This window comes from Jaculus jaculus, chromosome 12 (genome assembly GCF_020740685.1).
Source record: "Jaculus jaculus isolate mJacJac1 chromosome 12, mJacJac1.mat.Y.cur, whole genome shotgun sequence".
NCBI lineage: Eukaryota > Metazoa > Chordata > Mammalia > Rodentia > Dipodidae > Jaculus > Jaculus jaculus.
Window position 1 is genome coordinate 17898432 of NC_059113.1, and position 18389 is coordinate 17916820.

General features: G+C 49.6%; 1 protein-coding gene across 1 annotated transcript in view; it reads left to right on the top strand.

The window, feature by feature from the left end:
* Positions 1-216: 216 nt before the first annotated feature.
* LOC101605832 (L-gulonolactone oxidase) overlaps positions 217-18389 on the top strand; it is a 34647-nt gene continuing 16474 nt past the window's right edge. Inside the window, exons 1-4 of the mRNA XM_012950476.2 lie at positions 217-336; positions 12077-12178; positions 14634-14759; positions 17257-17351. Coding sequence (XP_012805930.2) covers positions 217-336; positions 12077-12178; positions 14634-14759; positions 17257-17351 — 443 coding nt within the window. The remainder of the gene's footprint in view (positions 337-12076; positions 12179-14633; positions 14760-17256; positions 17352-18389) is intronic.

Genomic DNA, 18389 nt, shown 5'->3' on the forward strand with positions numbered 1-18389 from the left:
GCATGATTACAGCAATACTACTTCGGTGAACGAATGAGTTTATTGGGGGGAGTCACTTACAGAGCATAAGGAGGGGTTACTTATAGGAATATGGGGCCCCAAAAGCAGCCACGGTGATGGCGATTCCTGTGCCAGAGTTACTCCTTGGATGCTCCTCCCACAGCCTCAGGAGGAGGGCTTACTTACAGAGCCTCGGGACCGCAGAGCAGCCGCACCATGGAGAAGTCTCATCCCACCCTGAATGACAGCTTCCCTGTGGCCACTTCTAGAAGCTCCTGGTCCCTGTCCAAGTACGAGATGGCAGAGCAGCACCTCAGCAGGGCTCACTGTATCGGGGTTACCTCACAGATGCTCCTCTCTCGGTCTTGGGGTGAGGGATTACTTACTGAGCATGGGGACTCCAGAGACACCACCTCAGCGGAGCTCATTGGAACTCCTTATTCCTAGATCTTATGTATGTGTGTGTAAACACACACACACACACACACACACACACTCTATCATGGTTCCCCCTTGGGCCACTGGATCTGGTGTGTTACTGCACACAGCTAGTGCAGAGGGCACCTAGATCCTGGGCTAGGGGGGTAGGGGGCCCTGACAATGCTCCCTGGCGAGTTGGCCCTGCTGCTTTAGATAAAGCTGGCAATAGTCATTTACACATCCACGGGTGGACCTTGGTCTCATCTACAATTTTTTTTTTTTGAGTGACACTATGCCAAGTGAGTCTTGTCTTCACAATTTAGTGGAACTTTTCTTTTCAGGTGAGCAAACAGACTCTGAGAGCGACGTGGCCAAACCCGATATGTGATTGAGTCATGCTATCGACCAAGGCTTGTTTGACTCCAAAGCCCACATCGCCTCCTGCCAAGCCATGCTGTGAGGGAGTGCAGACTTTATTTTGTACACTGTGGGATCCAAGGGGAAAACAGAGGAAGATAAGGTAAGTTCAAAGTCCTGATGGAAACCGTGACCTTAGGAGAGATGCTTACTAATTGTAGCCCTATTAAGAACAAAGCTTTTTTCTCAAAGTTTGCTAATGTCAGTTTGGGGAAATCAGAACACCTGTTGTAGCAGCTGAGTTTTATCTGTATCAGGTTTGGGGTGGAGGATTGTATAGCGCTAAGCTCTCTGGTAGGTAAGCGCTAGATCTTCATAGTAGTGGTTTGGCTACATAAAGGTACCCAGAAACAGATTGGAATAAGTCTCAGTGCAGACCTGGGCTAGGGGCAAACCATCCGCAGGGCTTCCTGCCGGCCTGCCTGCTATGGATGTGTGGGAGAAGCCAGTGCACAAAGCAGATTCTTACCTCCGGCCCGTGGTTTCATCACCTGCACAAGGTTGGTGTCCAGGACAATTTTCAAACAAATGATGGCTTCAACTGTAAGCTGAATTGAGGGGACTAAATACCCCCTCTTTCCTACTTCTCTCTTCCTACCCAAGTCCCCCTCTGACCAAGAAGAGTTGTCTTGGGGTGTTTCCTGATAGTCAAGGCTCATACCCCGATGGAAGTCTCCAAAGCACACCTGCTACCCTCATGTGCTGGGGCAAGGCTTAGATAAGCTCTGCCTTTACATCCAACTCACGGGATCTCCTTTGCCCAGAGTTTACTCTCTCATCCCACAAGCTTGCCTAGTCTGATGGGCACAAAAAAAATGACTTATTTCCTCTGTCTGTTCCTTAACACTAGGCTCAGGAGTGGTCCCTATCCAGTTGAACACACAGGACATGTAAAAATGTAGCCTCATTGGGGCTGGAGAGATAGCTTAGCTGTTAAGGCACTTGCCTGCGAAGCCTAACGAAGGACTCAGGTTTGACTCCCCAGATTCCAGGTAAGCCAGAAGCATGTGGTGGCCCATGCATCTGGAGTTTGTTTGAAGTGGCTGGAGGCCCTGGTATGCCCATTCTTTCTGTCTGTCTGTCTCTCTCTCTCATACACACACACATACACATAAATATATATTTAAAAGAATACAGCCTTGTCTTTGTAAATTAGAGCGAGGTGACCTCCTCTGGCACAGACCCCAAGCCCAAACTCTTATCTTCTCCCTTCCCGGCCCTCACCTTTACTCCATTCTCCTTGTCGGCATGATGGACTTTCATGTGGGTGGACAGATTTATTGACCCATGCGCTGTCTCTAACTATTACTGACTTGGCCTCCATTCACTCTTCTGGGGCTCATAGGAAAGCAAAGTCCTGTCGGGGCCTCAGAGAGTCCCCGCAAACACCAGCATGCACCCCCGAGCCCCGTAACAGCAGCTGCTCCTGGGATGGGGCCAGCTCTCCCTAAATAGGAATTGTGACGGAGATTGACCCACAGGCCAAGCAGGCTCTCATCCATCACTTACAGTCGACAGCCTCCCGTGGCTGTTTCTTGCCTTGGCATTCATCACATTACAGATGGGTGCCATTGATTCTCTGTCGTAACCAAATCTTAAAAACAGGCAAGCCTGTACTTAACAAGCCAATACAGTTTCCATCAAAAATCTGCAACCACAGAGTCAGCAGTATGGGGTGATCAATGCTACCCCTTCTTCCCTGCTCTCAAGGCACGGATCCAGACCTCTCAAGAGGGGTACAGGAGCAAGGAGGGTGCCCTCTCCAAGCATACAAGGACTCAGGACTGTGGGTCACTGGACAACTATGTACATGTGGCTAATGTTTTTATTTTTAAAATATTTTATTTTGGGCTGGAGAGATGGCTTAGCGGTTAAGCGCTTGCCTGTGAAGCCTAAGGACCCCGGTTCGAGGCTCGGTTCCCCAGGTCCCACGTTAGCCAGATGCACAAGGGGGCGCACGCGTCTGGAGTTCGTTTGCAGAGGCTGGAAGCCCTGGCGTGCCCATTCTCTCTCTCTCCCTCTATCTGTCTTTCTCTCTGTGTCTGTCACTCTCAAATAAATAAATAAAAATTTAAAAATATATATTTTATTTTGTCGTTTATTTGAGAGAGAAAGAAAAAAAAAACAGGCAGAGAGAGAGAGATAGAAAGAGAGAGAGAATCGGCATGCCAGGGCCTGCAGCCACTGCAAACAAACTCCAGATGCATGTACCACCTTGTTCATCTGGCTTACATGGGTCCTGGTGAGTTGAACCTGGGTCCTTTGGCTTTGCAGGCAAGTGCCTTAACCACTAAGCCATCTCTCCAGCCCTAAAGTCTGTATTTTAAATGTCCACCACAGGCACCTATGTTGAAGGTTTAGTCCCCACATTGGGAGGTAGTGGCACCTATTGGGATGTCTTCCAGTCACTGAGGGGCAACGCCACTGGAGGAAACAGTGGAACCCTGGCCCCCGCTACCTCACTTTCGCTTCCTGGCCTGAAGTAAGTGACTTTGCTGCACACTTCCATCATGGGCTAGGTCACTGCAGGACCCAAACCCAAGGGGTCAGTGCATCATGGCCTGCCACCTCCAAAACTGAGAGCCAAAATGAACCTTTCTTTTTTTTAATTGATCCTACTATTTGTTAGTGATGGAAAACTAATGCAAAGTGGCTTTGGGCTCCTCCCAGCTGGGAACATAGGCTTAGCTTCTCCTCTGCCCCAGGGCAAGTATTAGGTTCTTCCGAGAGAAAACTTCCTGTCCTCAAGGTAGAGCATTATTTTTCTCACTAGGAGCATGGCTACGGCACCTATACCAAAGGGTAGGTTAACCAGAGAAGGGTATACCTTGTTTATTTAATCCAAACTTTGTGTAACAAGGGAACTTTAAGACACAGAGACCTAAAGGCCCAAGGGAAGTGATCTTCATGCTTAGGTTCAATACAGAGCAGACAGAAGGGTGAAAGGACGGAATCCGGCCAGGCCTGTCTCTCTGGAGTCTTCTGATCTCTCTGTGAGGGTTCCATTCCTCCCAGGTATGGGGGAGGGCCCTCTGGAATGAGGGGGGCATCTTCAAGGGAGAAAGGGGAGCCATCTTTTGAGATTTCCAGCTGGCTTTAGGAGAGCAGAGTTCTGGTGTCTATCACTGGCTCGGCGAAGGGAATGTGGTTTCCGTGTCTCATTTGTAGGTAGAAAACAGGGCAGTAGACCATCAGACACACATTACTTTTGAGCCATCTGTTCATGTAAAAACACAGTCTTGGGGCTGGAGAGATGGCTTAGTGGTTAAGCACTCGCCTATGAAGCCTATGGACCCCAGTTCAAGGCTCGGTTCCCCAGGTCCCACGTTAGCCAGATGCGCAAGGGGGCGCACGTGTGTGGAGTTCGTTTGCAGTGGCTGGAGGCCCTGGCGCGCCCATTCTCTCTCTTTGCCTCTTTCTTTTTGTCTGTCACTCTCAAAAAAATGAATAAAAATTTTAAAAAACAAACACAGTCTTCACCTTAAAGCAAACAAGAGATACTTTACCCCGGAGCCAAATATGAGTGACCATGGCTGGGCAAGGTACTCTATGTTTTAATATAGTAACAGAACAACAACAGAAAAAAACCCTCAAGGCATGTTGGTGAAACCCTGAGGTATGTGTTTGACAGCCTCTGCTGTAGGCCCCATGACAGCCTTACTTAGCCTTTGGGTGGGTGGAAGCTGGAGGTATGTTTGTTCATCCCAAAAGAAGTCACCTAAACTGGGCATGGTGGTGCACGCCTTTAATCCCAGCACTCGGGAGGCAGAGGTAGGATTGCCATGAGTTTGGGGCCACCCTGGGACTATATTGTGAATTCCATGTCAGCCTGGCCTACAGCAAGACCCTACGTCAAAAAAAAAAAAAAAAAGAATTCACATAGTAGTCAGGTCACACACAGAGATGGACAATAAATGGCTATTTAGGGGCTAAAGATAGTCCAAGAGGATTTTGGCTCCTAACCTACAGCATTCCATCTCTCCACAATTACTGATGTTCTAATCAATCAGCCTTGTAGAACGTTTAACACAGATGCAGCTCTTTAAAAAATATTTATTTATTTGTTTATCTATTTGAGAGGGAGACAAAGAAAGAGAGGAAGAGGCAGATCAAGGGACAATAAACACACCAGGGCCTCCAGCCACTGCAATCGAACTCCAGAAGCATGCGCCCCCTTGTGCATCTGGCTTAGGCGGGTCCTGGGGAATCAAATCTGGGTCCTTAGGGTTCACAGGCAAGCACATTAACTGCTAAGCCATCTCTCCTGCCCTGGTGCAGCTTTTTTTTTTTTAACTCAATTTTTTTTTTTTTTTTTTTTTGGTTTGTTCGAGGTAGGGTCTCACTCTGGTCCAGGCTGAACTGGAATTAACTCTGTAGTCTCAGGGTGGCCTTGAACTCATGGCAATCCTCCTACCTCTGCCTCCCGAGTGCTGGGATTAAAGGCGTGCGCCACCACGCCCGGCTTAACTCAATTTTTATTGGCAATTTTTATACATATATGTAATGAATGTTGATCATAATCCCCTAATTACCTTCTCTCGTCCATTCTTCCCCATTCCCTTTCCACTGAACTCCTTCTTTCCAGCTAGTCCCTCTCCTACATTTGATCTATTTTATTTGCTATCCTCTACCATCCACGGTGGGATTGCTAATGGGCCCAGTATTGTGCAGGTCTTGTGCAGGTAAGCAATGCGACACTCACTCCATATCTGGAAGACGTGATCCCACAGCGGCCCTCCTCATCCCCTGCCTGTTGTGTCCCCACCTGCTCTTCCACAGCGTTCCCTCCGCTTGGCTGGAGGAGATGCATCTCACTGCAGCACTGAACACTCACTTATTCTCAGTGCTCTGTTGAGTTTTAAACCCAGTAGTCACTGCCAGCTGCCAAACAACGCTTCTCTACCCAAAGGTGAAAGCAGCACTAATCTGTGGACATAAATGCAAATATTTAGAAGGTAATTTGCTGAATACAACATATCCATTTAGCCAAACTGCAGTGGTAATTACCCTCCCAGGACCTTCCCAGCCATAAATTTTTTTTTGGGGGGGGTGGTCTCGAGGTAGGATCTGACTCTGGCCCAGGCTGACCTGGAATTTACTCTGTAGTCTCAGGGCAGCCTCGAACTCACAGCGATGATCCTCTTACCTCTGCCTCCCGAGTGCTGGGATTAAAGGCGTGTGCCACCATGCCCAGGTCCAGCCATAAATTTTTGACCAGGCAGCAAGAATTCCCTCCCATGGAGTAGGCCTCAAATCAAATCAGAGAGCAGTTGGTTACCCACAAAATAGTCAGGCTACTCTTAGAAGTGGCTTTTCTCAAGAGAACTTCAGGTCAAATTTCCAGTGTCCTTCAGTTAAAAGGGGCTTAGCATGACAAGGGCCATACTTGGATGTGCTGTGTCCTGAGCCTCGGTGGTTTTTAACTCAATTTATAAAGTAATGTCCTTGTTTTAAAAGTTCCTAAGAACCTAAGTCTTGTTTTTCTGAAAGAGTTCAGTTTCCCCCTGATGTTGGTACTGAAGTGAAATAGCAAACACAGCATGTAGTGTGACTATTCGAGTTTCTGTCAAAATTTCAAAGACACAAACAATTCTTTGTTTATGCAATTCAAAGAAAAAGGATTTCTGGGCTGGAGGAGATGGTTTAGTGGTTAAGGCGCTTACCTGCAATGCCTAAGGACCCAGGTTCAGTTCCCTAGTACCATTTCAAGCCAGTTGCACAAAATAGCACATGCATCTGGAGTTCATTTGCAGTGGCCGGAGGCCCTGGTATGTCCATTCTCTCTTTCTGCGCCCCTCTCTCTCTCTCTCTCTCTCTCTCTCTCTTTCTCTCTCTCTCTCTCTCTCTCTCTTTCTCAAATAAATAAAAAAGGAAAAGGATTTCTGAGAAAGCCCCACATGGTGTAACTATTGCAATTTGCCTTGGCAGTGATGTGGGGGCCATCTGTTTATGGTATCTATTCATTATGTTGGATTCAGATGGAAATTAACTCTAATTGTCATGAGATATGAGCCTCATTCCTACCTCATGCTGAGTGTCAAAGAACTTCAAGCTACAACATGTTGTAAGAGAATGGGCTTCCTGGGTGAGACCAGGAAGTGATATTCCAATGTTATCAGTCCTTAGGGTCAAAGCCTGGGCTCTGGCAGTCCTAACAAGCTATGTTCTGCTACCCGACCTCAATAGGCCAACTAAAGAGATAGGAAATTGTAAAAAGCAGAGAAAGGAAATTGATCCAATGGGGCCACATTGAGAAGAGGAACAAATAGCAAGGCCCAGTGACCCCTTGAGTCCATATTCTGGGTACTGACATGAGGGTTCAGCTTAAATAGAAGGCAAGAGGTATGCATGAGTTCAGGTCACGATGACCAGATTTCCTCCAGAAGCATGTGCTGGAGACAAGGTCCTCCTCTGGCTGACACCATTATAGGGAGGATCTGGGTCTGAAGGGCCCCTGCTGAGATCTCCAGGTCCTTGCACCCTGTAACAAAGGACTGGATCAGGGACAAACGGTACTAATAGAAGCAGAGGCAGTTTACTCAGAAAGAGAAGGCACCAACACTCCAGAGAATGGAAGTGGGCTAGAGAGCTGGGCCAGATTCCAAAGCTCAAAAGTCCTGTGCCAGGAGAGCCCTAGTCCTGTATAGGTCACTCAGCATCCTAAGATCACTGGGCTTTTCAGGTGCTTGCTGACACTGCATCTCTCTCTCTCTCTCTCTCTCTCTCTCTCTCTCATTCTCTCCTTCTCTCTCCCCCTCCCCTCCCCTACTTCCATAGCATCAGGACTTCAGCTTTTCCCTTCCCCTGCATGAGATTGCTAAGGACATTCCAATTCCTTGGGGGTCCCTTGTATTAATATCCTGATAGCCAAAGGGAAGGGCACAAAATTCTCTCCTTAAAATATTTTCACTCCTGCCAGGACGGATACACATAAACCAGAAAGCATTAATATCCTTCCATATTGCACAGTGGTGTTCCAAAGAACGGGTTCAGTTATAGAGTGTTAATGGGATTTGTAGGATTTCATTCTCGTCGCTTAGCAAGTCTGGGCAGGAAGGGAAAGAAGAAATACCAGCACTTCAGTGACCTCTGGACCATCAGTATTGATCTCCTTGTCAACAAATGTTTGAAAAAAATTAAGACTCAGTGGTTATTGAACCAGCTGAGACCTTCAGACAGGAAGAAATAAACAATAAGCCCTTGCCCTCAATCACACAATGGTGACAACCCACATTAAAATTGATGGATGCAAATCCATTTTGCTGACTTTTATTTCTTTCCGTGTAATTTTATTTGATTTTTCAATATAGGAAATTTATGCCACTAATGCAACTGCTCCGGTTGGGGTGGAAGTGTCTCACTGTGGGGCAACAGCCAGAAAGCCTCTGCTTCCACCTGGGCTCTGCGACCTTGGGCAGAGGAGGCAGGGGTCCATGAACAGATCCTATCTGCTACATCACTTGAGCCCATACCATGGAGCTAGGCTCAGAGGGCCCAAAATTCAACACAAGGAGGGGAGTTGGATCTAACCATAGCTGAAAGGGACCAGAAGACAAGGTTGGCCTGAAGCTACAGGAACAAGGTTTGAAGGGGAAAATGCATAACCAGACTTAAAGGAGAAAAGCCTGGGCTCTTAACGCCCCTAAAAGCTAGGCTGGAACACCTGGACCCAATATGTCACTTTAACAGACGAGTTACGGTATAAAGCAGAGAGAAGAGATTGGTTCAATGAGGCCACTGGTATTTCCCTAGATATATTTATATATGTATATATAAATATATATTCTGTGAGAAACTCTACCTGAATCCAGGCATAATGGCACACACCTTTAATCCTGGCACTTGGGAGGGAGAAGAAGGAGGATCACTGAAAGTTTGATGCCAACCTAAGACTTCATAGTAAATTCCAAGTCAGCCTGAGCTAGAGTGAGACCCTACCTTGAAAACAACCAACCAAATAAACTCTGCCTGTCTCTTCTAATATGTTTTGCGTATTTCTTCTGAATTTGTTCATGGAAATGACAAGGACCAGGGGAGCAGAGGGGAAGTCAGGGAGATCCTCTAGAAGCCGCTCTCCTTGGCTTGAAGATGGCTGCCACTCCCCGACCCCGTGTCTCCCCATGGTCTCTCTTGGCATGCATCCGTCCTCTAATCTCCTCTTATGAGAACACCAGTCCCTTTGATTAGGGCTCATCTTAATGACCTTCTCTTACCCTGATCACCTCTGTAAAGTCCCAGAATGCCAGAGACTTGTTGCTGGTTAGAATTATCAGACTTGAAGATTTGTCACTGGCTAGAGTTGCTGGACTTGAAGCTACAGAGTTTGATATTTGCCCTGGTTGTTTTAAATCTTGTATTGGTTGAATGTTTCTTTGCTATGCCCAATGCCATCTTTTGCAGTGTGAATATTTATTCTGTGCCATTATGGGTTTTTTTTTTTGAGGTTATTTTTTGGTATTATGGCTCAGTTAAAAGATCTTGGACCATGGGGATGTATGAACATCATTGGAATTGATAAAAAGTATGGGGACTTTTAAAGTCAGACTGAATGCATTGTATTTTACATCATGTATGGATATCAGTTTATGGGGGCCAGGGGCGGAATGTGGTGGTTTGATTCAGGTATCCCCCATAAACTTAGGTGTTCTGAATGCTAGGTTCCCAGCTGATGGATATTTGGGAATTAATGCCTCCTGGAGGGAGTGTATTGTTGGGGGCGGGCTTAAGGGCTTTATAGCCAGTTTCCCCATGCCAGTGTTTGGCATACCCTCCTGTTGATGTGGTCCACCTTCTGTTGGCCAGGGGGTGATGCCCACCCTCTGCTCATGCCATCATTTTCTCCTGCCATCGTGGAGCTTCCCCTCAAGCCTGTAAGCCAAAATAAATCTCTTTTTCCCAGAAGCTGCTCTTGGTTGGGTGATTTCTACCAGCAATGCGAACCAGACTGCAACAGCATATATCCGTGCTCTAATCTCCTCTTATGAGAACACCAGTCCCTTTGATTAGGGCTCATCTGAATGACCTTCTCTTACCCTGATCACCTCTATAAAGTCCCAGCCTCCCACATCTGGTCCCATTCTGAAGTCCTGAGGGTGGGGCTGCCACACATAAGTTTTTCCCCCACGGTTAGCTCTGTTCCGTGGCCCTGAGCACCACGGGCTCCTCCTCAGCCCCTGGAGCTCCCTTCTCTGCCAATGAACTACTCAAAAGATTTATAAACTCACCTCCACCAGCCAGTTTACTCATGGGGGTACACGGCCACCACCACTGGTTCACAGTGTGTCATTTGCAGATGGGGGGAAGGAACCCCGCACATCTTGATAGAAATCCTGGTTTGATATGTGTGAGGGGGAAACACAGGTATGCCTCTGACCCCTGGAAAATCTTTTCCTGTACAGGTCTTACTCTCCACCCTGTCTTCCAGCCCAGCTACCCTCCCTCCAGAACCCACAGGGGGTGCTCGGAGCTCCCCCAGAGCCTGCCTTTTGGAAGTATCTGTCAAAATCAAGGTGCTCAGTGACTTTTTTAATGGATTTGACATAGGAATGTGCATAAGGCCTGGGGTCTGCGCCAGGCTGTCCACAGTGGCCCAGAGGAGCCTGCCACCAGCAAGCTCACCACTGGGAGGCAGAGGCACTGCTCTTGTCCCAGGCAAGATTGTCCTCGGGAAGCCACTGGAATCTGGATGTTGATCTTGAGAACTAAGCCAAACTATCTCACTTGATTGTGGTGGCCACTGAGGTTCCCAGAAGGTATCTGGCAGGCGTGGGTTAGGAACTCAGGAGCATCTACCCTAAGGCTGGGCTCTTCCGTGAGGAAGGGCTTTGGAAGAAGACAACACCCAAGCTGTCCTCACCCCAATAGCACGCACCTTGTTGTCTTTCTTATCATCGGGGGGAGCAACTGGGTCTGTCCATCACCCAGGTCTGAAATGATCTCCCACAGCTTGGGGCTTCAGCATGCCGTCTGCCATGTGGGACCCTCCCTGAAGCCAGATACACTGGCAATCCTTACGGTGAACCCTGAAATGCCCCCACACCACAGCCTCAGTGACCCCTGGTGTTCACAACCCAGTTGTGAGGCTCTTGTAGGAAGGGAGGACTTGGGTTTAGAATCATAGGCTGGACTCAGTGCGGTAGCTTCTAAGAGCAAAAGTAACCCTTGCTGAAATTCTGTGTTCGCCCTTCCTGCCAGTGAGGGGCTCCCAGGCAGGGGGTGGAGCTTGATCATGTTTGCACACACAGCCTCAGTCCTGTGGGGGAGGAGCTGTCCACTGTCCGCCACCGTTCACCTGCCTTTACCTAAAGCCCCTTGGTGGGAGCAGCTACACGTTGCATTCGGCTCGGTTCTGCCTGAGCCATCCTAGCACCCAGGTTGCCCGGGAGCTGCCAGGGCTTCATTGCTGAAGAGAGCCAGTCTCAGCCAGCCACTGACGACTAGAACCATGGTAAGGTCCTGCAGTGTGGCCAGTCAGTCCAGCCAGCCAGGTCCAAGCTGAGCCTGTCGGAGCGCAGAGTGGGAAAGCGGAATCAGGTCAAAGCTGGGGCTGTGGGGAAGGCCATGGGGACCCACCTGAACTGGGCCTGGGGAAGTGTTGGGGTGCTGGAAGAGTTCTGGGAGAGAAAGAGCTAGGCATATAGCTTGATATGTGAACTTGAAGAAGTTCCTTTACTTCTCTGAGCCTCAGTCTGGGCAGCTATAAACAGGAGTATTATCACGTATCTCGTGTCGTGATTGTAAAGTCTGAGACATGACAAAGGTCCCTGCGCAGTGCCTGGCTGCACAGTGTTGTCCAATGAACTGGAGAGTTGTCCCCAGGCTGGATGCTGGGAAGACCTTGCTGCCACGGCGCCCCTCAGACATGTCTCTTCCCTGTGGATGGGAAGGCGAGGGCCAGTCCCCACGCCGCCCCCAGCACCAGCATCCTGCTCGCATCTGGCGCTCCTTCTGCCCAACTCTCAGTGAGACATCAGAGCAGGGACAGGCCTGCCTGAGCCCCTCACTGAGGCTCCATCCACATGCGTGTCCTCATCCAGATTTCCCACACCATCTGCCCAGAAGAGGTCACGAGACAACAGGCGGCTCCAAGCGTGGCTGCCAGCTTCAGAGCGCACAGTGCTGTTTGATCTCCCGGACGGCCCTTCCATTGGCACGGGGCGGGGGGTAGTGATGTGACAGGGACACACTGAGGACAGAATAACTGCTTGCTTGCTAAGACCTGGCTTTTTTCCTGGCACAGGTCCATGGTCACAAAGGGTACCAGTTCCAAAATTGGGCAAAGACCTATGGCTGCTGCCCTGAGATGTACTTCCAGCCCACATCCGTGGAGGAGGTCAGAGAGGTAAGTGTCCATCCTCACCATGCCCAGGTGCCAGGCTCTGAAGCCCATAGCCCTGATGCTGAATTGGAGGCTGGAGATGGGACTGCCTGTACTAAGAGCCCATTGTGGCCGCAAGCGGCTGGCTGAGTGCCAACTGATGAGGCAAGAAACATGCATAGCTTTTGCCCCTCCCCAGCTCCAGGTCGAGCTGCAGCTGTGTGTGCCTGCTGTAATTTCTCATGCCCACCTGAAACCTGCGCAGCAATGTGCCAAGGACCGTCAGCCTGGCATTTGCCACTCAGACCTCTACCATAAGCTGCATGCTCACACCTGTACACATTCATATGAACATCCAAGCAGACTCATGGAGGTGTGTGCACACACATGCAAATGCAAGCATGAAGGAATGTATACATGCTTGCACATTGCACACACATGCCTGTAGGCCTATGTACACACAACCCACACACACATGCATGAAGGCCTGTGCATATACACATAATGCACGAAGGCCTGTGCACACATATACACACATGCGTACAATCACGCAAGTTTCTGCACATGCACACACGCACATTCATGCTTGGAGACCCTCACACCCAGGATGGCTTTTAGAGAAGAATGGGGGGTGTTGCTGAGAAGGGGCAGCAGGAGTTTTAAGAAGGGAGGAGAATGTCCTGAGGCTGTCAGGCTGGATGGGAGGTCAGAAGACAGAGCAGCTTTGATGGGACAGGGGGCCTTGAGGGAGGATGCTGGAGGTGTGTTGTCAGCGTAGCTGGCTGAGCTGTGGTGGCCCATGGAACTGCAAGGTACCAACAGGCTGAGGGCATCCAGACAGTTAGCAGAATCCAGTAGAAATAGAAATAGAAATAGCTCATGTGGCCAAGTAGCTTGAGGAACATGGTGTGACATGACGTGTCAGTCCTCATAGCCTAGGCTACACTGAATGCCTGGGGAGCGGGCCGAGCAGGTAGTGAAGACCAACATTTGCCAGCCTGTTTCCAATCGCTGATGGGCCCTTTTGTAAGAGGGGGAAGATTCAGACAGAGCCAAGTGCAGGATGGAACCTTTGCGATGTGCCTTGGAAGCCCGGGTTCTGTGACACAGAGTCGAGGGTGTTCGAGCAGAGACGTGATAGGAAAGTGAGCGGATTCACTGAAGGGACATCGTGTGTGTGTGTATTCATCCACTGATCATTAGCTTCTATCTACCTGTGCTGGACCTGGGAAAGGTCAAAGTCAGCCTCCGTCTGTGTTTTCTTTATATATATGTATATGTATGTGTGTGTGTGTGTGTGTGTGTGTGTGTGTACATATACATTTGAGAAAGAGAAAGGGAGGGAGAGAGAGAATGGGCACATCAGACCCTCCAGCCACTGCAAACAAACTCCAGATGCATGTGCTCCCTTGTGCACCTGGCTTATATGGATACTGGAGAATCAAACCGGGATCCTTTGGTTTTGCAGGCAAACGCTTTAACGACTAAGCCATTTCTCCAACCCTCCATCTGTGTTTTCAAGGAGCCTTTCTTGTAGCATGAGGGCAGGCTGGAGGTCCAATAAGACACGTGGGTTTTATCCTCACGGTACTGGGCACCCTTGGAAGGTTTTGTGTTGCAGAAGAAAGCAATGGGGATGCCTTTAAAAAGATTCAAGCTAGGGCTAAAGAGATGCCTTAGCCATTAAGATGCTTGACTGTGAACCCTAAGAAGACGTGCTCAGATCACCAGGTCCCATGCATAGCCAGGCGCAAAAGTGATGCAAGTGTGCAATTTTGCACATGAGCACCAGGGGGCGCACGTGTCTGGAGTTCATTCACAGCTGCTGAAAGGCCCTGGGGCGCCCATTCTCTCTGTCTCTGCCCCTTTCTCCCTCTCTCTCTCAAATAAATAAATGCTTATGCCACCACACCCTATCTGTCCAAGTTAAAAAAAAAAAAAAAAGCTTCAAGCTAGGGCTGGCGATGTACCTTAGTTGGCAGAAATCATGAAACCCAGGTTTAATCCTCACTATGTCGTGGCCTATCATCTCGACACTCAGGAAATGGATGCCAGAGGTTCACAAGTTCAAGGTCATCCTTGGCTACATAGTGAATCTGAGGCCAGCCTAGGATATATTAGAGCCAATATTTAAAAAAAAAATTCAAGCTGGTCATATATGGTGTCTGAAGTCTATAAACTCAGTGGTTGGGAGGCTGAGGCAGGCAGATGACATGTTTGAGAACTGGATGGACTACTGTCTCAAAAAACACCATAAAGGAAAAACAAAAGCCTAAATTTGTGTGAGTGGAACGGAACCAGAGCCACAGACTACAAGGACCACGGTTCTCTGTCCCAGCTCACCTCCGGGGCCATCCTGGGAGCTCTCTTTCTGAAGGTGCCACCTGGGTCGCCTGAGCCCCCTGCAGGCCGGGTCAGGGCCCTGCAAGGCACTCTGGCTTCCTCTCTGAGAAGGTCTTGACTGGCACTGTTTTGGCAGGTGCTGACCCTAGCCCGGCAGCAGAACAAGAGGGTGAAGGTAGTGGGTGGTGGCCACTCACCCTCCGACATCGCCTGTACGGATGGCTTCATGATCCACTTGGGCAAGATGAACCGGGTCCTCCAGGTACCAGAGCCCTTGGCGTACCCCCTCTGCTGACCCCCCCATGCTGAACAGCCTCCCCAAACCCCAAGACAGAAAGCCCCTGGCCTCTCACTCAGTCCTTAGCCTCTCCCTGCCCTGTCAAGGGTGTCTGTGAGCTCTCTTCCCCAGAGACTTTCCTAGCCTCACTCCAGCCACTTGTCAGCTCTACATGGCCTTCATGGCTACAGAAAGGATGTGACTCCTCTCCCACCTCAGCCTGCTCTCCCCCTTACTAGAACAAGAGTGGTCAACCAGTCTCCAAAGGGGAGGTTCACAAAGACTAATTCAAAAGAACCCAAAGTGGCATTGAGCTGGGTTGATAAATAGAGAAAATGAACATGAGAGCTGGGGAGTTGGGTCAGTGGTGAAAGGTGCTTGCTTTCAAAGCCTGCCAGCCCAGGTTCAATTCCCTGTCACTCATGGAAAGCCCAGTACACAAAGTGTGTATGCTTCTGGAGTTTGTTTGCAGCAGCTAGAGGTCTGCCCATTCTCAATCTCCCTCTCTCAAATAAATAAAAATATTTTTACTTAAAAAAAAATGAAGGGGGCTGGGGAGATGGCTTAGCGGTTAAGCGCTTGCCTATGAAGCCTAAGGACCCCGGTTCGAGGCTCGGTTCCCCAGGTCCCACGTTAGCCAGATGCACAAGGGGGCGCACGCGTCTGGAGTTCGTTTGCAGAGGCTGGAAGCCCTGGCACGCCCATTCTCTCTTTCTCCCTCTATCTGTCTTTCTCTCTGTGTCTGTCGCTCTCAAATAAATAAATAAATAAATTAAAAAAAAATGAAGGGCTGGAGAGATGGCTTAGCAGTTAAGCGCTTGCCTGTGAAGCCTAAGGACCCCGGTTCGAGGCTCGTTCCCCAGGTCCCACGTTAGCCAGATGCACAAGGGGGCGCACACGTCTGGAGTTCGTTTGCAGAGGCTGGAAGCCCTGGCACGCCCATTTTCTCTCTCCCTCTATCTGTCTTTCTCTCTGTGTCTGTCGCTCTCAAATAAATAAATAAATAAATTTTTTTAAAAAATGAAGATGAGCCAGGCATGGTGGCACATGTCTTTAATCCCAGCACTTGGGAGGCAGAGGTGGGAGGATTGCCATGAGTTCAGGCCACCCTGAGACTATGCAGTGAATTCCAGGTCAGCCTGGGCTAGAACAAGACACTACCTTAAAAAAGAGACGGGGAGAGAGAGAGAAAGGGAGGAGCCAGGACTAGCCTAGGGTCACATAGCAACACAGTAGAAAAGCTGCACCCAGATCTAGGACAGACACCAACTCCTTACTGTCCCTGTGGTTCAGCTGACACCCCCTACCTGCAAGCCACGGGAGTGACGGATAGGTGGGCTACAGGCTAGGACCCCCCCCCCCCTGTTTGCTTGGGCCAGCTCCCTTGAGCTGTGAGTCTCACCAGACACTCTCTCCTCCCCCAACCAGCCGGCACGGATACGGGTTTTTGTCTTCCATGGCCTCATTTGCTCAGGCTGAAGTCTCTACCTCTTAGACACATTAGCTACGGCACTGATTAGTTCTGATTGCTAATTAGTGAGGACTGGGCTCCCCAGCAATTGATTTTTCCTGAGCTCTGTGACCTGGGTCAATGGAAGAGCCAGCGCTTTGCAGCCAGATGGAGGTGGATTCTCATCTCAGTTCTGCCACCGTCTGTGTGACCTTGGGCGAGTGCCTTCAAGTCCCTGGATCTCCGTGAAATGCACACGCTTCCTGTTCCCTGCTCTGAGGGGCTCGAGACATAGACCCCTGGCGGTTTGGCAGACACCAAGCATCAGGCAATAGTGTCACACATATGTCATCCCAGCACCTGTCAGGAGGATTGTACATTTGAGGCCAGCCTAAACTACATTGTGAGACTTGTCTCAAAAAAAAAAAAAAAAAAATTCAAAAGCTCCAGCATTCATGGGCTCAGTAGCTCTGCTGTTATTGGAGTTTGGGTCACAGCATGTGCCCTGGTAGCCTTACCAAGCCAGGTTTAGCTAGCCATCCTTGATAAGCCAGCTAAAAGCCAAATTAATAGTGAAAGCAGAAAAAGATTTATCCAATGCGGTCACACTGAGAAGGACAAAGAGATGCCTCATGTCCTGACATGACGTTTAGGTTCAAGTAGAGGGCCAGAAATGTGCTTAGCTAAGCTGTCCTAGTCCAGACATGGTCCTGTCCATCACCATCTGGGCCTTCTCCTGCAAGGTGGTCTGACAAGTTGTCAGCACTGTATAAAATCTCTTTCTAGGAGACAAGTTTTCCCCGAGGCTGGCACCGCACTCCAGTCTGTTCCTTTTCCTTCTTCCAGCAGGAGAAAATTTTCCTGGGGAAAATTCCAATCCCTGAGGTCCATTGTTTCCATAGTCTGATAGCCAAAGGGAAGGGTACGGTGTCTCTGTGGAGGCAGGTGACAGTGTCCCTGTAGACTGAGGGGCTGACTGCTCAAGCCGATCACAGGCTGGGAGGAAGGGCTGAGCGTGTCTGGCTCTTGCAGGTGGACAAGGAGAAGCAGCAGGTCACGGTGGAGGCCGGCATCCTCCTAGCTGAGCTGCATCCGCAGCTGGACAAGCATGGCCTGGCCCTATCCAAGTAAGAGCCCCTCCGCAGTCCCAGCTGGGCCAGAACTGCCCACTGACCCCACCCTGTCCCGGCCCTCAAACTCCAGCATCCAGCAAGAGACAAAGAGCTGCACTTCTCGGGGTGCACCCTTCTCCTCAGAGCCCTGTCCTTTCCCTGGAATGCCTGTCTCCTCAACACCCGCCCCCCCCGCCCCGCCCCATGGGCCCAGGCCCTGTTGTGTGGGAATAGAAGAATCAGATCCCAGGGGAGCAGAGCACTAAGCACTGGGCTTGAACATGGCTGAGACAGTCACAGATTGTCTTTCCAAAACCCTGCAGTGCACAACGCCGGTGATTACACCATGTTGCTGTCAGGTTCGCATTGCTGGCAGAAGTCACCCGACCAAGAGCAGCTTGTGGGGAAAGAAAAGGTTTCTTTTGGCTTACAGACTCGAGGGGAAGCTCCATGATGACAGGGGGCAACAATGGCATGAGCTGAGGGTGGACATCACCCCCTGGCCAACATCAGGTGGACAACAGGACCAAACACTGGCAAGGAGACACTGGCTGTAATACCCATAAACCTGCCCCCAACAATACACTGCCTCCAGGAGGCGCTAATTCCCAAATCTCCATCAGCTGGGAACCTAGCATTCAGAACACCTAAGTTTATGGGGGACACCTGAATCAAACCACCACACACCACAAGGACATCAAAATAAGCACAGGGATGACAGAGCCACAGGTCTTTGGGCACGTCCATTGGTGGCACTGTTTATATAGCCATCCCTCTCTCCAAAGGGAGTATCAGTGATTGTTCCCATTTCGTATCAGTAGTTTCCATCAACGCAGTGGTGAGGGCTGGAGAGATGGCCCAGTGGTTAAGAGCATTTCCTGTGCAAGCGTGAGGGCCTGAGGAGGCCTAAGTGACCCCTTAAGTTGAATCCCCCAAACCCACATAAACAGCTGGTGCTGGCCATGTTTGTCTGTAACCCCAGTCCCATGGCTAAGCAAAGACTGAAGAATCTGGAACTTGAAAAGAAAAAAAAAAAAAAGATGCAAGCTCAGG